This window comes from Dermacentor silvarum, chromosome 10 (genome assembly GCF_013339745.2).
Source record: "Dermacentor silvarum isolate Dsil-2018 chromosome 10, BIME_Dsil_1.4, whole genome shotgun sequence".
In the NCBI taxonomy this organism is placed as follows: Eukaryota; Metazoa; Arthropoda; class Arachnida; order Ixodida; family Ixodidae; genus Dermacentor; species Dermacentor silvarum.
Window position 1 is genome coordinate 30,625,243 of NC_051163.1, and position 25,355 is coordinate 30,650,597.

At 42.9% G+C, this 25,355-nt stretch overlaps 1 protein-coding gene across 1 annotated transcript in view; it reads left to right on the forward strand.

The window, feature by feature from the left end:
- Positions 1–25,355, forward strand: part of LOC119431445 (transient receptor potential cation channel subfamily A member 1-like) — a 172,422-nt gene that overhangs the window by 135,943 nt on the left and 11,124 nt on the right. Inside the window, 2 exon segments of the mRNA XM_049658137.1 lie at positions 15,486–15,596; positions 16,383–16,516. Coding sequence (XP_049514094.1) covers positions 15,486–15,596; positions 16,383–16,516 — 245 coding nt within the window.

Genomic DNA, 25,355 nt, shown 5'->3' on the forward strand with positions numbered 1-25,355 from the left:
AAACTCCGTGACCTTGGCTGGCCACGCGTTTGACCTTGGTTCCAGCCTAGGCAAAAAATGCTTTACATTTAATAAGTGTCAAAACTGTTGGTAATGTAAGTGTAGCTTCGAAAGACCTTCATTAACCTTGCTCTTTCAAACATTGCAGGCTGTTTTGGACCGGGGGATAACCAAATCCAAGTACAGTCATGATTTCCACTTCCTATTATGCAAGTTCAAACCTTTTTTTTATTGCCTCATTGCTTATGCTCATTGTTTGCAGCAAGTGTTGAAGCATAAACTGGCGTGTTCTTGTAGGTAAAGCATAGCTTTCAAGCCCTGCAGAATACGGAAGGCGTTGGGGACATCGTACCTGAAACTGATCAACCTCTACCTGTGATGAATGTAAGTGAAGGCATAGTTGTCATCGAACTGGTTTTGTCTAACAGCCCTCGCTTTGTATCGCTTTCTTCAATCTAGATTATGGTGAGATATGGGCGCGAAGAACTCCTGTCTCATCCCCTGTGTGTCAAGTATTTAGAGACAAATGGTAGGTATCCGTGCAAGGCAACTGCCATAGCCATCAATATACTGTTTACGGGGAGATGGCGAAAAGGGTTTAGTACAATATTTACAAGTGACAAGCGAGTGGCAGGATAGGTGTATGGCTCATAACAATAGCATTTGGTGGCTCTGAAATACGAGCTGTTTCCAAACGGCTGTGGCCCTTGTTGCGAATATATAGAATACCAAATTCATATCCAAATTTAGAACTATTCCTTAACTACCACTGAAGATTAGCTTACAAAAAGGCGACGGATGACTCAGTTCTTCTAGCTGAGCGTGCAGAAGATACAGAAAGAATCGCTGATACTGCTTGACCAACTGCCAAGTCACTAGCATGACTGATATACTGAAGGGCTGGCAACAGTTAAAAATATTGTAGCAATTGGCATGCAGATTTTGCTTTTAATGCCGTGAAACCAGACACTTTTCTTTCTGTTCTTAAGTTAACAATTATCCCCCCCCAAACACACACTTTTGTAACATTGCCTGTAAAGCGTGCTTTACGCTGAACAACCTCGTCGAGCAACAACGCCAACTTTTGCATAATGGCAATGTTGTTCGGTTAAGAGTGACAGTTTTTGTAGGCGTCTTCCATATTGTCAATTTGTATTCTATGAACATGCGGCATCATCATGCCCATAGGCCAAGAACAAGTGCCATTTGACCTAAATAATGATATAGCCTCTTTAAAAAAAATGTGCTAACGAACTCGTTTGCTCTCACCAATTATTTTTTCTTGCTTTTCAGGAACTCGTACGGGATGTATTTTCATATGTTAAACCTCGCCGTGTATACCGTGTTCTTGGCTTTCTTGACGACGAACGCCGTGCAGCTCATGAGTGAGAAAACGGAAAGAGAGAATTTCACGCAAGTCACGTCAGAGCAGCTCGCCACTGCTTTTGTACATCCATCCACCGTAAGCACCATTATTGTATGCGTCATCACTAAATTTTAAAGTAAAGAAACCTGCATTATAATAACTTGCAGTACTAGGAGTGGAAGTCTTGTACACCCATCAGCTGAACGCTAATTACGCAGAATTACTCAAGATACTGTTGAGAAGACGTTGCCTTTAATATAGCGTACGCTTGAAAAACAAACTAAGTATACTTGTACTTTCATTTCGAAGGTCGGCAGGAGGTGATTTATGTCATATGACTGTAAATGTACAAAAAAACCCCCTTCCCAAGTTTCCTTGACCTAACTATTTTCTGCGCATTAACACGTTGACTAATTGCGCACTAAGGAAAATATATTTCGGCTAGTTCCTAAATTACTCGTAACCTCTTAAGCGATAAATTGAATACAATTAGGAAGACAACCAATGGTGCTACTTACAACACAGATAACTTTATTGAAGCCACCCAATTAACTTGTTTCAATAAATTATCACCCAAGTCACGCATGTGCCAAGAACTCTGGTGCCTTAACAAAGTTCTTTCAGTTGCAAATAAGGCCGTTTTTCGCCCTCTTCTTACTGTGTTCTGCTCAACTCCTAAGACAGAACAATTAATGTTCCTATCCTGCTTTTTATACAATCAGGTGGATTTTTCTGGAATCAGAGGTATTATTTTAAGTACGCGTTGAACTTTTCATACAAGGATCTATGGCGACTATAGTGCCTAAATGCGACGGCAACATGATAAATAGCGTTCTTCGCGAAAAACAGGTTGATTGTCTCTTGCTAGACTTGACTGTAGAGCAGATAATGACTGCTACTAATGCCATTTTATTTCATGCAACATCCAGGCTACCATGGTCGCTTTGACGTCTGTGATTGTGCTGGCATTTGTTGGGCTGAACATTGTAAAGGAGTTCTACCAGATGTATCAACAGGTAAGTGTTATTTTTTCGCCCATCGAAGTGACCACTCCTCTCGACGACTATGGAGCATTTAGGAAAGAATAGTCTTTGGTGATTACTTTCTCGAGAATGCTACGAATCCATTATTACTTTTCATTTCGCTCCTAAATACACTTCGATGAGGATTCGAAATCGCGTGACTCTACAAATAACATAGGGAGGTAAAAGAACGAGGTAAATAGTTTCACGAAGAGGACTAAATACGTCAATTTACTTGCATTGTTGTGGTCCATATTTATACTTATAGATAGCCGTGAACGCAATCTGGTATTGGAGGCCGTTGCATGCGATATACATGAACATTCAGAAACCTTCACAATGTCTGTAAAGTTACGTCGTGACACTTTTGCAACACCGCCTTCAACCTACGTTTGTTTATAAGATGCAAAAATGGAAGCAAAAATTTTGAAGCCTAAGATTTTATATGTAACCGGCAGTATCAAGATGTATACTAGTAAAAAAGCAGTTGTGCACGCAATAAGAGAACTTCGCTACGAATAAAATGCTTTAATACAGAGCTTTCCAACCCAATAGTTATTACAATTCTTATACTTTTGTTTTTTACATGTTTCCTGCTACAAGTACTCACTGACACAAATGCAACCTAGTCAGTTTGAGAAAAATATGCCATTGATTGCTTCGTATGGAAACCAATAAACTTTATACATATATGTTGCTATAGACATGCGTAAGTAGCAGCTTCAGAACACGAAGCCATGGAAAAGGTTTCATGCATTCAATCGCAGATAATAAAATATACCTCCAAGTATTTTACAAGCTTGACCTGCCGCTCAAAATAGTCTAGGAGTTCTTAACAATGCCTACATCCACATTCTTTTTTCTTGTCATAAAAAAAATCAAGAATAATACTTAAAGAGCAATGATTTTTCAAAAGAATTGGGAGTTATTGGTGTTCTGTGGTCAATATTTAGGGTAAATACCTATTTCTGCCTTAACTACATATGCTGCCGCGTTCATTTTCAGCGAGCCAAGTACTTCTTGGACATCATGAACGTCTTGGAATGGACACTCTACATTTCCGGTGGTTTAATGGCTGCCGGCCACCTATCTACAACCGTGGTTGATCGAAGCAACCAGTACATCATGGCGGCGTTGGCCGTGTTCTTAGCGTGGTTCAACTATCTGCTCTATCTGCAAAGGTGAGAACGCTTCCACTAGGCATTTTCTTGTTTTCTGCGACGCGACGATTTCTTACAATCGAGATGTCGTTCAAAACTCGTTCAAGACATGCTCAAACGTGCCTAATTAACACTGCGAATGATTGCAGCATATGTGTGTAATCAGATTATTACTGTCTTTTTATTCGATAAGGTGCTTAGTAGACGTTGAACTGATCCTATACGGAAATGTAAGGTTAGCCTAGGTTTTCGAGTTGCGAACATGCCGGTGCCATTGTAAGCTCACTGCGACAACGCACCGATTATGCAGGAACTAAAGGCGGGTGGAGATATTCCCGCGAAGTTTATACACTCTTCTATGCCACCAGATAAATTATCAGTGCGTGCGATGTGCAAGTGAATTGCTTAATAATAACATAAAACATCATTGAATCCCGTTGAAAAGCGATCATAGAGCCAACTTGAAAACTTTTTTTTGTTGTTTACTGTGCTCTGCACGAAACATTACGAATGCGCGAAAAAGTCAAACCTGTTACGCTGGACATACGTTACCGGTTACGTGATTTGGGCGCAAAATTCTCAACTGGGATGCTGACCCTGCATTTTCAGAACCTATGCTAGCGCTTCTTTCTCCGCCGAATAAATGGAAATTCAAATTATAAAAAGTGCTCTATTGGTCACAACTGATTCATCGAGTCACATTAGTACCTTTTAAACATATTTGTCATCTTACATGCTTACTTCTAAAATGCTCCACGGGTCTGGTAGGTTATACTATAGCCTACCACCATTAGACAGCATGAGTAGTTTGGCTAACGATGTCTCAGCTAACAGTATTTAGTATTTAGAAGTGCTTTTATTAGGTTATTTCGTTTTATCAAAGACACATTTTTTCTTTTGGGAAGCACTAACGTGTTATCGATGGGTGAATAAGTATAATTTAGCCCTACGATCTCCAAACACCATTCGACGTGAAGATAACTGGGAGATACCGGCCGTGGTGGCCCCATTTCGATGGGGGCGAAATGCAACAACGTCCGTGTGCTGTGCTTTGGGGCGCATTAAAGATCCCCTCATGGTCAAAATGAATCCAGAGTCCTCCACTACGGCGTGCCTCATAATCAAATCGTAGTTTTCGCACGTAAAACCCCAGAAGTCAATTCCATTCAATCAATTGAGATAATTTGTTTACCTTTATGTTTCGCTCGGAGAGTACATTCGAAGAAATAAAAGCAATGGCATGTTATTGCAGCAACACCTTAATTAGCACGGTGCTTAGCAATGTACTTGCTGTACCAGCCCCAACTGGAATGTCACTCCCGCATTTCCGTTGGAAACTGCATGAGTGCCCTCGTTGCCCTCAGTTTTTATTTCAGGCGAACAGACCTGTAGCCTAGACTGGCGTTTGCAGCCATGCAGTGATAATGACCAGCTGTGATTGCGTGTCTTCTCCATTTCTCTCGCTCTCTGCTTTCTTATCTCTTTACTTCACCCTCCCCCTTTAACAGTGTAGGGTAGCAAACCAGATTTTTCTTTCGGGTTAACCTACTTGCTTTTTTTAAAAAATAATTATGGGGTTTTACGGACTCCGGAAATTCGGACAACCGGGGGTTCCTTAACGTGCACCTAAATTTAAGTACACGGGCGTTTTCGCATGTCGCCCTCATCGAAATGCGGCCGCCGTGGCCGGGATTCCTACTTGCCTTTCCCTTTTGTTATGTGTCTCTCTCAGTCCAGCGTATCGAAAATGGTACTTGGTATTGCATTAAATTTTTGAGGCTTAAAACGAAGTTTTGGGGGCATCAACCTCAGCGTAGCGATAAATGATATGTGGACGTTTATGTGTGGGTAAGAGAAGATGAGATCACAATTTTATGCTTGTTGAGCTTTCCAGCAAGTTAGGAGGGAGAAAATAGTTTGGTTGCAATCTCTGCTCTCCCCGTGTCGTCATTCCTGCGTTTCTGTTGGCTTTTTCCTCTTCAGGTTCAACCGGATCGGCCTTTACGTCGTCATGTTCCTAGAAATATTGTCCACGTTACTAAAGGTCATGTTCGTCTTCTCCGTTCTAATAATTGCCTTCGGCTTGAGCTTCCATATTCTCCTCGCCAAAATTGACGTGAGTACGCGCTCGAAGCATTGTATTCTTCCTTGACGCCAACCATTGTCAGAACCTTCCGTACTTTTGACATATTGAACTTCTCTCTTTTTTTTTTCTTGCGTTATATGAAGGCCCGCGGCTTTAAGCCCTCGACAGATTTTGGCAAACCTCTAAGCAGCCCTGTACAATTTATTATATCTTGTCTACGAACCGTCTTCGGCGTCGTTTCGCTGGAGGTGTATGACGTCATAACGTCATTACGCAGAAGGGGCCCACATGGGAGGAGAACATCGTGGCATTTTGGCGCCCGCTCGATCCCCGTTCGGCCGTATGTTACGCTGTCAAGCCGGACAGCGCTACCAGAAGCAGCATATCAGACGATCAAGAGAGACCAACATGTCGCGATGTTCCGCTCCCACGTGACCAACTTCAGCGTCCTAACACCTTCTTAGGAAACAAAATCGAAACTGGTTCGTAGACTAGCTAGTGCAGTAAATTGTTTAGGGTGCTGGCAGGCTTCTAAGTACCGTTTCTTGGGTTTTGATGTACAGGACATTTATGCAACGAAAAAGAAAGAAAAGTCGACAAAAATAATTTTCTAACTCTTTTAGGCATGCCCTCTATGCCAGCAGCACGTGGTAATATACCATATACTGCGCACTATTTCCCCTTGACCGTTCGCAGTGGTAAAAATTCTCACAAATCTCAATAAAGTGTTTTCCCCTCCTTTTTGCATCACTGTGAGCTCGGATCCTGGCGCTCGGTTCATGTTGGTTTACATCTCTGAACAGTGCCAACTGGCAGCTTGCGGTGTGTGCACTGCAGGTTCTAGAATTTGCAGGAGAAATGTTTTCTTACCTTTCTACAGATCAATGTGAAAACGCCGGTCGTTGACCCCTACACAGGAAACATCACAATGCGAGCAATGGTGAGCATGCGCGAAATTTGCGAACGCTTGGCCTTAGGCGTAGACGGCATCAGGTACTCCACGTCTATCGTTTTTTTATTATCATCATTATTATTAGGAAAGCACATGCACTTGGAACGGCAGTGGGGGAAAAGTGCGACAACTTTCGCAGCAAGCCGCAGCGAGATGAAATTAAGAGAACTGGTTCAAGCAGCTGACGATGATGAATATGTATCGGGTTTTATGGCGCAAAAGCCAATAATGGCCAAAGAGCGCCAGGAAATACTATGATATAGTCGGTGAGAAATGGTATATATATAAATCAGCTGTCTAGTGGCCTTCACTAAGCAGCTTTCACTTACACACGCCACGGTTTTTATGAGGCCACCTACCGTTGCTTACTGCAAAACTTGGTCGTGCGCGCTCTATCAGAAACTTTTTTAAACTAAGTGATGTGCTAGCGAATGACCATTTCACATGCAACAGCTATACAGATTAACCTGTTGACGTCAAACACAGGCAATCTATGAAACAGACTGGTGAATATTGTTCTGAGTGGCATTTCATTTCAGCTGACAGTCAAGCAGGCGGTCTTGATATTTATTAGTCGCTTAATGTAAATATTTGTGCGTTGTTTGGCTAGCGGTTGTTCCCCGATAAAAGCCGACAACGCTAAGCGTATTTCGTATTTTGTGCTCATTTAGCTTAGCAGGATAATTTTGCTGCATTTATGGCTAAAACTTCAATAATGAAGTATTCGCTTTATTTGGCAAGCACAATAAATGGACTGTAACTGGAATTAAAACGCAATCTTGAGCGGCATCGAGTAGGTGCGTCTAGACTTGGCAAGGGTGGGCATTTCGTCTTATATTTCTTAATGTTTAGCTGTAAAATCCCATGTTTAGCCACCGAAACGGTCATCTATCCCACAATCTTAGCTAGGAATATTACCGAGAACGAAGAAAATGTAATAAGAAGACAAAAACATGAAATCAAGTACACAGTTAAACCTCGATATAACGAAGTATGTAAAATCCGCAATTCACTACGTTATAATAAAATGTCGTTGTATTGAAATGTGACCGTGTATGCAAATAAGTACATTCGCCTATCGATGTTGTTGTTGTTGTTTTTTTGCACGAAAAGGGCCGCAAGATTTTACGAATTATACAACAATCGAATGAAAGCACACTTGACTGAGAAAAAAAAAGTTCGTTTTGTTGAATTTGAGAGTCGGCAACGAAAAATGCGGTTTCACGCCATGTCGACGATGAAAACCGCCGGAAGCGGGGTGCGAATGCTTCGTCTGCCTCTCGCTTCAACGAGTCTCCGAAATTTAAGATTACGCAACCCCCGGTACTAAACGCGCGGGAAGACAGCACACACGATGCCACGCAATCTCGGCATGCCCACTTCTGGCATACGCGGCAGATCACCTCTAAACAGGGCGCGTGGTCTGTGTATGCAGTCAGCCGCACTGACAACCATGCGCAGCCACGGCCTCGGTAGAAAATGATACGCATATCAACCTGCCGCCCACTCCGCCCCTCGCACGCGCTTGATCACGTTACCGCGACCTCGCTCCGCGGCCCCTTTCATCCTTGCTCGAGTGGGAAGGCGGCACTCATCAACAAGTCACCGTCCTTCTCGGCTCAGCCTCGCACACTTTCACTCGCACCGAAAGCATACAGCTCGCGTGACGCAATAGGATCTTATGGCACTTGGACTTTAAATGGAACATGACGCTGCTTCGCTTCGGCGGTCGCTCTTGGTCGTGCGGGCCGCGATTTGAGAGGGGCGTTGGAAAGCAGCCGCTTTTAATTCAACCACTTGACCATCTGCGGCCGCGGAAGTTTATTGTCTCGGTATTTCTTCGCGAGGGCAGTGAAATTTCGTTATGTTGACAACGTGTATGAACGCACTTCATTGTATTAGGGTTATAAATACATGTGTTCTATGGACAAGAAGGCGTGAAAAGCGAAATACTTCGTTCTATCGAGAATTTTGTTATACTTAAATTCGTTATATCGAGGTTCAACTGCGTAAGGAAGTATTAAAAGACTATTGAAGTGCTTCCACGGATCACGGAAAAAATTAAACAGCATGAAAAATATAAGACAATAAGAATAACACAAGCACGAGCAGGTCATGGGAACATCGAAAAATATATATATATACAGTGTGTATGCTATGCTTTCTTTTTTTTTACTTAAAACACTTTTTAAAGCCTACCAATGTTCCTCGAATCCCGTCACTACAGATGAATTATGTAACCAGTCGGGCATTATTTCCGAAAAAAGTCAAAGCCATCTATTTACAAATTAAACTAATTGCATTATTCAACTTCCTAGTTAAGAACTTAACGGCACATGTCTATAAGAAAGCACTCAAAGGAATCGTCACAAAGTCTAATGCCGTGTTTCTACATTACAATATTGCAGTGTAGAGCAAATAACTGGCGTCAAATTATTCGTTTAATTTACATTATTACGCATTCAGAACCGCGAAATGGGGCTTTCTGTCCAATAGAACGATTTCTGTCCCACCCCTTTGTGACGTAAGAGCGTGGCGCGAAATGAAGCTTTCATCACACTTCTGCCTTCCCACAATCATATCCCGATTGTTGCTGTTCGCAACTTATGATCGGACGCATAGTCACTTCAGCAGCAAGGGCGAAACGAACCGCTTTATTGTGCGTGTAGCCAAGTTTCGTTTCACACTGCCCTACTGCATCGCCGGGGGTTGAACTGCGAGCCATGCATCGCAAGGCTGAGCAGGTTGTTTACACAGTTGAGAGGACTGCGACGGACCTTTTGCTGCAGCATCCATGGTCGTGTAGATGGCGTACTTTTCCTTACACGATGCAAGATGTATTGCCTTGAAGATTAAGTGGTCTGGGAAAGCGTCTAGTGTCCGGTCAATCTTGAGGCTTACAGGAAACCGCAGCAAATGGTCAATGCTGAAAACCTTGGTCTTGGTGACGTCACTTTATTTTTCTCCTAAGAGTGATGTCACTGACCACAGTCAAAACAAAATGATGTTTCAATATCCATGTAGATCCCTTCTTCCCAGTCTTAGCAATCAATATCACAATCAGGGTCCATAGACACAGAACTAGGGATCATAACGCATCTCGCAACGTCATTTTGTTTTGACTCACCTGCTGCGTTCCTAGCAATCATTTTACCTGACAAGACGGTGTTCGGTGGAACACTCGACTTCATCATTTCAATAATTGGGTCACACACGATCGTCATTCCCGTTGTGACGAAGGTACATTTAACAAGACGTTTCTCCTATACTAAATTTCCGAGTCAAGTGCGCTAGTTATTCTCTGCCTTATGCCAACACCACCTAGAAAGCGCAAGGCCTGTTCACTCCAATCCATGACGTCATGCTGCCTTTCCCGACTGCCATAGAGTAAGCCATGGTGATTTTGACGTCATCGCTTTCGTCACACCAGCCTCGGCAACGGAAATGTCGATTCAGGTAGCATGACGTCATGGATCAGAGTGAACAGGTCTTGCGCTACCTCGGGGGTGTGGCTTATGCATGTTTCTTTGAAAGCGCACATTTAACTTGATGCTCCTTCTACGCGCAGAACATGAGCGACAAGGGTTTCCACAACCCGCTGATATCCCTAGTGCGTGTCGGTACAATGATGCTCGGGGAGCTGGACTTCCTGGGCACATACCTGCGGCCGATGCGTGCCTTGGAGTCGTCGGCCTGGTACCAGATAGTGGCCGCCACCTGGTTTCTCGTAGTCTTCATCGTACTCATGCCTATCCTACTCATGAACCTGCTCGTAAGAACATTGTTTTTATTTTTACTCTTATAATGCCCACCCTATAGACACGAAAGAACATTTCCTGAACGTCAAATGGACAACATGAGTCACGCACTACTATCACTGAGGACTTTAGACACCCGCCGTGGTTGCTTAGTGGCTATAGTGTTGGGCTGCTGAGCACGAGGTCGCGGGGTCAAATCCCGGCCACGGCAGCCACATATCGATGGGGGCGAAATGCGAAAACACCAGTGTACTTAGATTTAGGCGTACGTTAAAGAACCCCACGTGGTCTCAATTATTCATAATCTCATAATCAGATGGTGGTTTTGGCACGTAAAACGCCACAATTTAGTTTAATTTAAGCACTTTAGACCGCGTGCGTTGCCGCTCTAGGCAGTGACAGGCCGTGAACTTGTTTGCGTTTCTTCGAGAAGTTGGCTTGCTCGACAAGCTCTAGGAAATGCTTTATCTGCATTAGAATAACCGAACTATCCCACCTTTTTTGTCGTCTATTTAAAGCGAGTTAGTTGCTTTCATGGGCTCTTTTGGCTTGTTCTCTTGGTGGTCGGTGGTGAGTGTTCGGTGGTTGTATGAACCAACTGGTACGCAACAAAGTACTCGGCTCTGTTGACGGTTTCTGCATAATCTTCAGTTCTTTATTCCGCCCTCCCTATCGAATAGGGTTCTTACAATCTTTCGTTCGTTTCTCGCGCATAACAGCATGCAAAATTTTAAGATGTGCTTCTTCTCGTTTGTGGTGTTTCGTGCACCGAGTACTACGTTTATGACAATTAACTTTGTGGGTTTCCCATTACTTCGTTTTGTTCTGGCACTTTTGTTACATTTCTACGTTAGTTGTGTGAAAAGTAGTACCTCCTCGCCCACTCACCCCCCCCCCCCAACCTCCGTTTCCTCTTGTGCATACTTTTTATTTAGTCGTGTCAATAAAGATGTCTTGTACTGAAATAATTTTGTTCTACCTACTAAAGCTGACAAATCAAAAGAAGAATCATCCCAAAGTCCACACACAAACAAAATCTTGCAAATAAAACAGGCAAAGTTGCAACTAAACTTCCGCTGAGGCGTGCATGAGAAGGAGACAAAAGCTTAGCACGACGATCACGTGAAGTGATAAAGCCTACTTTGATCCTTTGAAGGCACTAGTCTTCGCTCCAGCCACAGGAACGTTTACTGAGTCATTCAAGTGTCACTTAATATTCAAGCGGTTACCATTTCTACTTCTTTTAACTTATGTGCCACATATATCTGAGTACTCCTACTTTTAAACATTTAGATAATTTTAAGAATAAAAACCTCGAGTTTACTTAATTTTTCCCTGCTTTCTTTTTTTCTAGAACACTAGAAACACTTCCGATTCGTCGAAGTAGCAACTATGTGTATATTTGGTCTTCTTGCTATATACAGGCATTCGTTCATTTTCCAGATTGGCTTGGCGGTCGGCGACATCGAAACCGTCCGCCGTAACGCACAACTCAAGAGGCTCACAATGCAGGTTAGCGCAATATTGTTACTATTTTTCTGCACGCACCACGCCTGGTCACACTTTGCTGACAACACTCAACAATTGGAAAATATTCAATCTGAGACGCACTGACATTGTGTAACACCTAGAAGCAGGCTTACAAATTTTATATTTTTACTTCTCCTACTACACTGTTACTGTGAACGTTGGAATTCCCTGTTTCCCTCTGCATTCGCTTCTTTCCTATCGCAGCAGGAACAACAGAGAAATATTTAAAAATTTGAATAGGCGCGAATGTACAAACGAATGAAGCTAAGGTGTGCAGACATCGACACAACAGAAAAGAACCAGACAATATAAGCGCCAACAAAAACGGAGTTTGCGTCGTCTGGATCTCTTCTCTTGTGTCCGTGTCTGCACACCTTAGCCTTCTTTCACGATGAATACCTACCAACGAGCTCAACTTACTGTAGTTCTGTACTAACGATATATTCATGGGTGTATTGCTTCAACACATATAATAAATCGTAAATGCAAGTTATTCATTCCTCTTCACTACTCATTTTTTTCTTTCACACGTCATATTCCTCATAACACTAGGCTTCACAGTGGCATGCTAAATACTAATGCGCGTTACTAACAATGTGCGCTTCCGGTACTAAACTGTCGAAGCGCTTCTTTTGTCATCGTTTTCCAAATTTGCGCTGTCTCAACACGGATTTTCTATCAATGCTACCCGACTTAGCTCCTTACTTCTTAGAAGATGCATTCTTGGACACCAAATATAGTTTAATACCACCATGATTTGAACGACTGAACGTTTACCGAGTTGGTAGGTATTCATGTTGTAGAAAGACGAGCGTGCAAAGATGAACCAAAGGAGGAGCAAACAGCGTTCATGTATCCCTGTTTTGTTCCTACTTGTATTTTCTTCCTATCAGGAATGCCTGCCTTTCGGTAACAAGGACCCCCATGCTTACTACTTTGCAACATTTATTGAAGTTGCTAGTGAAGTCTGCTATACAAAGTGAACATTGTACCTTTCTTCATATTGAAACACTACACTTTGAAGTCGCATTCAAGCTGCTAAATATACCACAGGTGTTGATTTTAAGAGCGCTGCGGCCGCGCCCTTCTGGTAACCTTTTTTCGCCAACGTGCCCCTTGGTGCACCATGCTTGATGAGGCACCATTTCGCCTGCAAGATTGTTCCATAGCTCCACTGCCCCTAAACATAGAACAGCTAGGGCTGAACAGTCGAAAAAAGAAAAACTACAGTCGAGCTCCTCTATAACAAAATGACCTGCATAACGAAGGAATAATTCTGTCTCGGTTCTGTCGTGATCTGCGTGCTGTGCGACATTTGCAACGCAGTGACCTGTATAACGAATGATTTCGGATGCACCAAGCACTTCGCAATAAAGGCGTTCAACTGTAGCAAATGCGTTCGCTCGCTGGATAGCCAACAGAGGGTGTGCCATGGATGCCACATTCAAGCGGGAGGCATCCAGAAATCACGTAAACCTGCCTTTTTACAACCTAGGAATGTGCCGCATGATCCAATGTTAAAAGCGAACACAATGAGTATAGAGCAAGTGAGAAATTTTTCGTCTGGCAAGTGTACAATCAATCGCCCGGCATCGCAGCAGATGCTTCTTGGTTGGTGGCCCCTGGTACTTTTCAGCGCACCTCTGCAGTCAGCCTCTAGGGTCTGTAAAGCAGTACGTTTATCTAGGTCAATTACCCACAGGGGTCCCTGATCATATGAAGGAAATTTACAGCTAGAAGAATAAAAATGGGGTTGGAGTGCATACGCAGGCATTGCCGAATCCTGACTGGGAGCTTACCACTGTCTTTGAAAAGAAAAGTGTACAATCATTGCATTCTACCGGTGCTAACATTTGGGGCAGAAACTTGGAGGTTAACAAAGGAGCTCGAGAACAAGTTAAACACCGCACAAAGAGCGATGGAACGAAAAAAATGTTAGACGTAGCGTTAAGCGACGGGAAGAGAGCGGTGTGGATCAGAGAGCAAACAGGGATAGCCGATATTCTAATGCACATTAAGAGGAAAAAAAATGGAGCTGGGCAGGCAGTGTAATGCGTAAGGTAGATAAGCGTTGGACCATTAGAGTTACAGAATTGGTGCCGGGAGAAGGGAAGCGCAGTCGAGGACGGCAGAAAACTAGGTGGGCTGGTGAAATCAGGAAATTTGCAGGTAGAATTTCGAATAAGCCAGCGCCAGACAGGGGTAACTGGAGACCGTAGAGAGAGGCCTTCATCCTGCAGTGGACATAAAAAAATGTGGTTGATCCCTCTTATATAGGAATCGGTATAGAACACGAAAGTGAAACGTGTCTTCACAGAAGTAGTGTAATATTTATTGCACATTGATATATAATGTCTATTGGTGTTTTGTGGCTAAAGCGCCCTTAGGCGTTGATGCACCCACGCTGACGCCTGGTGGCACGTCTCCTCCATCACGACTACCAACGTCGATGACCATGAGCAACCGTCGTGCATATGGAAGCTGCACTACGCTGCACACGCTAGCACAACGCGAAAGACGAAGCACGTAACTGACACACTAATACAACGCGCAAGACAAAGCACGTAACTGAATCGTCACCGAGTCAAATCAGCGCGTACAGCGCGTCGTAATTGCAGCCTCCGCGATCAACTTCAGAAACATTTTCAGAGCTAATTGCGGAGGCCACGCTCCGCTGTGCTGAGTACGGTGAATGCCACCTAGGTGGCGTTGGTAGTGCTTCTTGAGGCCAGCGTCCCTTCGAATGCTGGCATCGAGGCGTCGTAGTGCTGAGACCACCGAAGCGTTCACTGTCGGTGCGCGTTAGTGTCATAATGCAGTACTTCTCTTTTCTGCTCGTAGGCGGCGGCACCGCCCCGAGCAAGAGCGCGGGTACACGGAGGAGTGTTAGATATATAAGGCGCGTCTGTGTGGCTCTCTGCAAATGCGTTTGTGGCGCAATGGGTTAAACGCTCGGCGATCTATCGTCGCGGACCGAGAGGTCGTGGGTTCGATTTCCAAATTTTGCATGTTTGTGGAACTTTTTCTTCTGGTTTCTTTCTTTGTATTACGTTCTATGACGTATTTCCGTGACGGAAATACGTCAGTGAAGTCTTGGTGGACCCCGGCATAAAACACTTTCGTGTTAAAATAGGATGATGATGATGATGATGATGTGCACGGATTCTGTTTCAGCCCGCATTTTTTTTTCAGCTTAAGCGCCACCAAGGTGAGAGCCGTTCAATGGAGTTGTTCCCTTTAAGAATGTACCAAGCTGTACGTATGGCAGCTGCAGTGCCATGCGAAATTCGGGACACACTATCTCATACTTAGTGGGAAGCAAGCACAGGAGCACCGAGCTGTGAACTTTATGCGTCTCCTTGTGAAACCTAGGTACAAAATCGGCGTAGTTCCCCTTTTCTCCCTCCTCACAATCTCTCTATATCCGTCTCACCTATCGTGCCACTCTTCACCCCTATCCGGGGTTGACTTCACGAAGTTCTTTGCTTCTTTATGAGCTAACCACCTCGACAGGAAAAGGGAACCCGATCACGTCAATCTCCGCGAATTCGGCAACCTGTATTTATTGTCGAAATAAATGAAAGTGTGCTAACTTGCAACTTTCCCGACAGGTGGAGCTGCACACTGACCTCGAACGCAAGCTGCCTCGTCGCATCCTGACCATGGTTGACAAGACCGAAGTCTACGTGTACCCTAACCAAAAGGGCTCTTCGTCTTATGTCGTAAGTGATATACGTTGCGCTTTTCTGGCGCAGGTAACTGTTCGTTCTGAATGCTAAAGATAACCGCTTCGCTTATGCCGTCAAGAGACTCATTCGGCTTAAGAGAATGAGGAGAAAAACCACTGGTGTGTGGCTCTGCGCTCTCACGTGAGGATATATTTGTGGATTGTAGAGTTTGCTGTCACAATATACTATAAAGTGAAACGTTATATATTGCTTCAAGAGTTTTACTGTTTCGTTTCTTTCACCATCAGTTTGCTCCGTGTCATTGTAAAAAGCTAATCTCCAAAGCTTGATAAAATGGGCAGGCACAGTGGGTCAATTAATCTAAATCTTTTTATTTGCAGCAGTAAAATATATCTAATTTGTGTCATCCGAAACACCATTTCATCGGCCGTCCTGTCTCAGTGGTTGCGTCGTTCTGCTCCTCAGTGCGCGTTCTGTGGTTCAACTCCGAGATGAGGCGGCCGCATTTCAATGGTGGCGAAAGGCAGAACACTCCTGTAGTTAGATTTAAACGCACGTTAAAGGACTCCTCCATTACAGATCGCTCCACTACGGCGTCTCTTGTAGCCAAAGTGTAGGCTTGCGGATGTCAAAACCCACAAATGTTGCCGTTTTATCTGCGCATTGCTGCAGCATTTTTCTGCTCAATAACACCGGCGCATCACATAAGCGTTAAGAAAAATAGCAAATCTCTTACGTACGCCTGTGTTTCATTCCTGGTTTCTTTCTGTATTCCTTCCTTTCCTTCTTCCTTTCTTTCTTTCTTTCTTTCTCTTTCAGTGGCAGACAATACAACGCTGGTTTGCTAGCCCTCGAGAAAACGGCAAACGAGGCAGAGCGTTTGCAGGTGGTGGCGGAGTGCCGGACAACTCACTTCAGGAGCTGTGCGTCGAGCTTAAAAGGCAGAAGCAAAGGTATGCGTCCGGGATCATCCTCATGAACGCTTATATATATAAAACTCGCCAATCCGGCACTGTGAAAGTGTATGTCCAGCGAAGCTGTTGAAAAACCACCACTACAACTGCGGAGGGGAGTATGCAATGCTTTATGGCTTTAGAGCAATGGTAGCAGTGCCATTTTAGGGTAATGCTAGGAATGGGAGAAATGGTAATTTTGACAGCACGCCACCGCCAATAGCGGTGCTGCAACAACATTGAAATCAGTTGCTAGTGGGGCATCGCATGCATGGCATCTACGTATTTAGCTGAGAGAACGACTTACGTTAATATATCTTTCAACAGCAACGCTGAAGGGTAACCTGAAATGTGAATGATAGATTACGTATATTACATGACATTTATCATCGGCCGCCTGCTCCACACTTGAAAGCACCGGTGCCCGAGTGGCGCAGATTGTACAGTGTATTTTGTTGAGGTGAATAGGCTAAACTTCTCTTTCACTACCTGCCTATCAATTTATGTATTTTTGACTCTCAGGCGACGTTTTCCGCTGTTCGCATGCGCCGGTTGGCTGGATTATAAATGGACCATTGTATTTAAATAATTAATAACTCATTGATTGAATGAAGTAATCAATTGTCGATTTATTAAATGAATAGACGAATATTCAATTGATTTCATGATTGAATGAATAATCGATTGATGTAATGGTTTAATGAATAATCGATTCATTGAATGATTTAATGAATAATCAATTGATTGAATGATCTAATGAATGATCGGTTGATTGATCTAATGAGTAAGCGAATAATGTAATGATTAAGGAATATTCAATTGATATAATTAATAGTAGATTTACCAAACTAACCGATTGATTGATTGATTGATTGATTGATTGATTGATTGATTGATTGATTGCAGAATGAAAGAGATGTCGAGGGCTTTGGAACAGCAGCTCTCTCTAATGCGACTCGTCGTTCATAAGTTGGAGATTCGAACCGAGAACGACGAGATGGACGAAGGACACTTCGAGAACATCCAGGACCGGCCGCTAAGCGCGACGACACAGAGCAGCCTATGATCTTTCCATGCCGCGTGCCGCTGCGCGATGCCATCTGTGTGTCTTCAGAATGTTCTGTGCGTGATATACCTGCAGAAATCACTAGTAACACATATCTCACCGATGTTCGGGGCGATGATGCAAGACTTTCGAAACACACGTCGAGGGCGTTGTCGTTGGCGAAATTCTGTATAATTCTGTGTTTTTTTTTTTTTCGAATAAACTGTCGTTTTATATTCAGTATGAGCACATATGATTTGAATGCGTTCTCATGTGGCTCCATGAGGCTATTGGATATCTGGCTTGTGTCATGACGTTCTTTATAGGGGCTGGAAGGTGTGGCAGGTTTGTCTAATATCCCGGTAATTTCGTTAATTGCATTATTTGTTCAAAATTGAATAATGCCCATTCTATGGGGAACCAAAACTAAAACAATAAAAGCGCGGATCTCAACATATCATGATATACCTTTGCATAGGAGGCTAAGATCACCAGCCACCTCCAGCTTCTCCACTGCTTTCGGCGAGCTTTTCTCTGCCAACAACATACGGCACCACTGCTATTTGTGCGTTGAACCAAAAACCGTCTGTACGAGCACACGACAGCATTGTTCATTGACATTCATTGTAGAATAAACATTCAATGCCATTGAAAATAAATTTATACAGTTTATATATTGTCTACAAGGTCTTGGGGAAGGTTATCGTGCAATAAGCTCTAAATAGACACTAAAGGAAAATATTAAGTCGTGCAAGATTGAAAGATCAGCCTTCTATAATAACAAATTCGTCATTTGTAGCGAGAACAGAGCTCTTGTGAGCGATAAAATGTCGAAAAAATAAGACGGGAGCCATCTATTTCGGACTTTGGTACTTCTCACGTGACGTCAGCACTGGCTGACTTACAGAGAGCGGCGGAGAGGGCACTCACGAGGGGATTAGGTCAACTCGTCCATTTTGGCGCGGGTGGTTCAAATTGGGGAGCAGCTTCGGGACATTCTGTGGCAATTTTCTAAACAACAGAGTCATAAATTGGCCCAGAGTTAATGACAAGCATTTAGACGAACAATACATCAACCTAAGATCGCATAACATTTTCCCTTAATTTCTCCAAGTCCAAGACTTCAATCGTCGTTCTATAGGCTCTCCGAAAAGTATTGGACTCAACTTTGGTGGGCATAAATTACATTCACGTTTATAGGTATTGATCTAAACCTACCAGATTTCCCTGAATTAACAGCCTCTGGAAGGCAGTGAGATTGGCAAATAAAATACATGTATGTGTCTTTCTTACAGCTACTTCATTCTTTCACGCAACACCTTCCAGCTGTCTGCACAAAAAATATCGAACTGTCATCTTGGCCAACGTCAACTTAATTCTACTGAAGCCAACCCGAAAGCGTTTAGTACGTCTGTATCGGTAAAGGCCCCATATCTTTTAATCGATAAAAAGGCATTGCCGCTAAACGCTATGATGAACGCTTCGTTTCATGTTACCGTGCGAGTGACCTCACATTTCCAACAAACGGCATGTGACAACGCTCCCCATCACAGTTCTTTGCTTGATTGGTCAAAGTCTTGCATCATCTGCGCCTCACCCATACGATATGCGAACGTGCGTCATGACATGTCACCATTACTTTGCAATTGTTGCACAAGTGTTTACTAGGTGTGTGGGTATTTTTCATCTGTTGGTTCATGAACATCGTGCAAACAGAAATATGTGAATTAGCTGTGCTCTGTCACTATTACTTTGTCGAATCCGGTGCTGAGAGGTGCTTTCTAAAGCTTCACTTGAAATACTTTTAATGCACAGTAATCAAAGCATTTCACTAACCAAATCAGTTAGTGTAGAAGAAACATGTCTTATGTCCTTTCAGAGAAGAAAAAGATTCGGAGGATGTGTTTGGAGTCTACATTTTGACGTCAGTGGCTGCATGCAACCCCTATCAGAGTGTAAATACTGATGCATTTAAATAACCTGTTTTCTACGTTGGCGCGCTATTACCGAACAAGCATTACACATTTAGCTCTTACAATATCATTCTCCATATCGGCTACTAAGTCGTTTACTTCTCAAAATTGACAATTATGCTTAGTGTGAAAAACAACGTTACTACATGCAGATTGCCAAAAGCCTGAACGAATGGCTAGCATTTCTCATAAGCATGTAGGCGAGGTCTAACTTATATGTAGGTTAATTTATTGCCGTTTGTAAAAGTTTTCCGAACTATAGGACACTTCTTCGTAGCATGCTCTTCCTGTTCACAACTTGGAAACTTGGTCATTCACGTCAGGAAGGTTTTTTTGTATATAGAACATACATATTGTAATATATAGACCGTTGTAACTTTATTATCGGGAATGTAATAGTAGTTTCGTTTCCAATATACGCACTCTAAAACGGTTTTTTTTTTACCGATTACTTTTTCTTCAGTACTTCGCGAATGCAGCTTACAAAGAAACTTTGAAATATGATTTTTATTAACGTCATAACGTGTGAAGTAAATGGTTGGATCATGAATTCGTCACGTGATGCTGAAGCATCATTATTCTTTAGTGCTCTAACACACTTCTTGGGTAAGGAATGCGAAAATTTACTTGCCGACCTAATTATCATCAAATGAGTGAGGGAGTGGACTAAGTAATGTTGATGTTTGTTGATATAAGTGCTCACAATATCTGCGATTGTATAATTAAGCTCGGATGTCTTTATTTTCGACCCAGTTTACGGGTGCGTTCTTCAATAAATACGCATATTTTAGGCCGAGAAAACTAACTACGGGATACTATTTCTGCTGACTGAAGTTTAGCGCACATAGTAGCTCGAAACATATACTATTTTAATAATATTATCAATGTTGGCTCGAGACCATTGCAGCCAAGGTCCTTCGTGAGACAGTGGCGGCATCCAGTGTCAACTAAGTGTAACATCGTCCTAGAGTAACGGATCTCGGAGACCGTAGCTCCTGATCGATAATTTTGGCGTTTTACCGTGATAGCTCCAGGTGGCGCGCATGTCTCGACTGTGCTCCCGATGCGATGAGAAAGCCGCCGGATATTTCAGCAGAGAAGTGGTACGCGCAGGACCACGGTTCGAAAATTCAAAAAAGGAGAAAGAAAATGTGGTTAAACTTGGCGCTCATTTTTGGGTATTCATGCCGTATGCGCGTCTTACTTCCTTAGCCGTCGTTCAATTGACGCTTGCTTCAATCGAAACACTCATTAGTTAAGTCACTCATTAGTGCAGAAAGCTTACCGTTGTGTTTCTATAGCATTGTAATGTACGAACGGGTGTATTGGTGTATTTTTTCATGCCGTCACAGAACACAGTTCGCGCATTCTTAACTTAAGGAATAGTCGTAACATTCTCTTCTTGTGAGTATTAAATTAGTCATTCACTAATAAGCAGTCATTCTGGAGATCACGAGAGCAGTGTGTGTAGGTAACCTAACCTAAACCGCAATAACACTGTATGGTCAACCTAAGCTGCTCACACAACATCAGGCAAGTTAGTATATATGTATATATATAGTGCCCATACAACAGGCTTTCCTGTTTAAAGGATCGATTCAGCATCTTAACTTGCTCATTCAGCTGTTCGATATTATCAAGTGCAATCAAAATTGATTTTCAATGAAACGAGCACTTTATATGATCATATGGGATCATTACATATGATGGTTATGGATCTTTAATTGTTTCAAAATCTGAGAACTACATAGACTTTGCACCCTATGAACATTTATTTACGATACACAAGCACACGTAGGCTCAATTATGTGGTATGACGTTTCCTTTTACAGAAGGAGAAACAAAAGCCCATCAAAGCGGTAGTTCTGAGAGTGTAAGAGGGTCCGAGATAGAGTTACAACTATTTTTAATGAATGATTCATGAGATTCAGCACTTATCCGCGAAGTCCACCTAGTCATTTTTAACGCGTTGGCTAAAGATGGAATGTTTTAGTTTATGATACTACACTGAGATTGTTTTTTAATAAAAACATGATTGTTATCTCAGTGAGCTTCGAAGAGAGTGTGTAACGCTAGTAGAGTGAGCGCATGTGATTTAAACTGTGACGTAGGAGCATCGAACCACATCATCACCCTGTGCCACCCTGTATTTCAGAACGCGTGTGATCTCGATGTAAGCGACTGAGTGAACGAAAGTGAAACGTTTGTTAGAGCTTCGAATAGCATTGAAAAAAAACGAGCTTAGGCATCAGTTTAGCTTGTAAAGCAAATTAGAGAATCGCAGACGAAAAGTTTGCAAACTTTTTTATACGCGACCAATTTTCGACGCGAGATCTTCATTTTGTGAGACTGGAAACGTGTTGAAACCGAAGTGCACCTTTTAGCTTGTAAAAGGATTCCTGACGTTGCCTGCTGAAGACAATGTGGACCCATCAGATTATTCCACACGTCGCTTTTATTGCCTTCAACTGCGTAGATAACTGCGTAGACAACTGCGTGGACAACTGCGTAGACAAATGCGCAGATAACTGCGCAGATAATGCGTAGACAACTATGTAAATTGATCGGCAGCACAGTTGCCGGCCAATTGATTGTAAATGAACACTAAATAGCGGAAGTGTAAACCAAGAAAGTTGATGTCCGGGCCCCTTGAAATGCATAAGATGCTTAGTTTCAATTAAAACAAACATTGCGCTGAATGCGAAGTGTTGTTCTACCTAGAGCTGGAGATATCGCTCTCTCGGAAGAATTGTGCTCGACTTAAGCGACAGTGTGGTACCGCTAGCGGAGACGTGTCTATATCCTTCAGCGGCCTGAACAGCTTCCCGCTCCTCAAGCTTATTTTACAGGGAAGCTTTCTATCACAATCAGTTGCGTCATGCCAGGGTTTCTTACCAGGACTGCTACCTCGAAATACAAGATTAGCGCACCGAGTGTAAACTTGAGGTGATTATCTCGAAGGAGAATAGCTCTAGAAATGTCGAACATCATGTTTCTTAGACTAAGATTGTCTTTAAATTTCTGATATAAACAGATGCGAGAATCGCGAAACATTTAGAGTTGATTACCAAATTTTGTTTTGTTTATCACATATTTGTTGAATGCACTTGCTCGCGAGAATTTTTGTGTCAGCAAAAGTGTAAAACTACTTGAACAAAGAGCATCTGCGCCGCTAGCTTAGCTTTTTTTTTTTTTTACTAAAATTAAGGATAGTCAAACTCTGAAGACTCCTCGTGTTCATTAAAGTTTTTTCTGCAGGACTTTTTCATAGCCGAATCTGTTAGAAGTTTTTCAACATTATTTTTTTTCCAAACCATAGATGACATAGTTAACGTTCAGCGCAGTAATCACTGGTGCTGACACTTATTCTAAAAGTCTCGATGAGAAGTAAACAAAATGATGTATATTTCAACGTTTTTTTTTTTTTTTCATTACTTTTCTGGTGGTAACGCTAAGGCGTTGGTAGCGCTGTAAGCTTCTGCATATTCGGCGATACCAAAAGATGTTTCGCTCTAAATAAAGTGTAGAAAACAGAACAACGTAAAGATATTTAAGGTTTTAACCATACGATCTCCGCGTAGGATTCCTGCATAAAGTTTCGTCGAGAACCAAGTGGCAGATTACGAAGAATCGTTTACACTCGTCTCCACTAGTTATTCAACACTCGGTTGCGAAACGAAATTACACGTTAACTTTGTTCTGCGTAACCTAAGAGGACCATCAGATGGAAACTTGTTCCTGTTCACGCAATGAATGTATATGTACGTTTATTTTTGCAAAAATTGTTATTCACCACTGTGTAATAAAATCATCTAGATTCGACACAGTTGTCGTGTGGTGTTTACGAAAAGCACTCGTGCCCCCTGATCTGGTAAAAACGAGCCTTCTTTGATACATTCAGTGAGCACAATGCACAACGACAGAAATGAGTACATGTAATCAGGTAAGTGCTGTTACGGTTGTACATCGTGTGTTTTAATGTTATGAGCATTCTTAGCCAACTGTGGCGTGCTGCTGCTGTCGGTCATCTAGCCCTGAAACGTCGCTCTCGCTCGCGAAACACACACACACAAAGGAAAGAAAATTACCTGTCCGACTGGCAGAAAAGAACGCGTGCTCTTCTAGGTTACGATGAAAAAAAAACGTTTTACGTCTGAAGAAGACACCTAGGCAATAGCGCCGTAGCTCATTCGAAGTCGGATATGCGGAACTGCAATTCTGCACTACCAGCGGGACAAAAGTGGCTGCTGTCGGAAGGCCGCATTTGGTGAAGCTCTCTTTGTAGCGTCCGACGGTTTTGACGCAGTGGTTTATGGTGGTGCTGTGGCCCATGGGTGTATTATTGCGATTATCACGTTATTAGCCTGTTTCCCCCACTACAGACTATGCATAAAGACATCTCTATGGTGCGTCCCTACATTGCTTGAATGCTAATCGCCTTAATTTCGACAGTCATCGCGAGATGAATTCTACCGGTATTTCCCTTGCCTACTTCCCCTAAGTTTAGCGTTTCTGCTTAGTCAATTTCTCGCCGGGTAAACTGGGGATATCCCAAAGAAAGCATAGTAATACTATAGCTAGCTTGTCGAGGTGATGGTGTAATACATTAATTCGCGCTCGCGTGAGCCACGTGGGTCACGTGGTTAGTAGAGCGTCAGTAAAGCAATAGCATTTTGTACAATTACTAGACGTACACCTGGCGCTAGTCCTAGGGCAGCCGCAAGCACTGTAGTTCAACCAACATGGCAATGATGGTTAGTACGTAGTTTTGCCTAAGCTTTGGCCTTATGTGCTTAAAACATCTTTGTGACAATGCAAGCTGATTATCTTTTACGGAATATTGCTTTAGAAATGTAACCATTTGCACTGATTGTGCAAAAGCGTAGATGCTTATTGCCTTCTGAGTTTAATAAAAATATGACTGCTGCAAAATTTAAACCACAAAAGGCAGATAAAGCACAGTAAACAAAGCCGCAAGAACGCACGAAGCCACAAGCACGAAGATCAGCAGGCAAATCCATGTACCAATCAGAAGACGTATTCTGAAACAATCCACTTCGGCGATAGTATCGCCTAGGCGACAATATCGCCGTCAGGCTGGTTGAACAAAATCGGATGACGTCGTGCTCAACCAGCCAATCAGCTCTCCAATTTCGCTAAAAAAGCCAATGAGCGCCCGCCGTTAGTGGAGGCGTGACCAAGGTGATATTATCGCTGAAGTGGATCGTTTCAGAATACGTCCCCATGATTACCATGGTTGCTTTATGATAGCAGCACCAGAGATCTCTCTAGTAATTTCAGCAAGAACAGTGAGCAAGTTGTAGCCGTAGTGGGTACACGCGTACATATTTATCTTTCTTCCGGGGCTGTATTTCACCCGCCAACTTAATGTTATCGCTCAACGCAAGAAGCGTCTGCATGATTTGGAACTTACTCGAATATTATCGTTGATTCTATAACTTGTGTATGTTCTCGTCGAACTTTGTGTAATCAAATTGTATGCGCGACACCAATTGTATTGTGCAGTACTTTCTGTAAGGCACGAGCGCGCGAGTGATTACTCTGAAACACTCTACGAGTCATGTATAAAATCCGAGGCGCTTGACTTGCACATCAGATTGTAGACGATCGCTGCGTCATTCTTAATATAAAAACCTGCTTTGTATAGTAGAGTGAGGTGGAGGAAGAAAGAGAAAGACAGAAGGCCGGGAGGTTAACCAGAATGACGTCCGGTTGGCTACCCTACACCAGGGGAAAGGGAAAGGGGAACACAAAGATGACAGGGCGAGAGAGAGAGAGGGGGGAGGAAATTAGCGGTGAA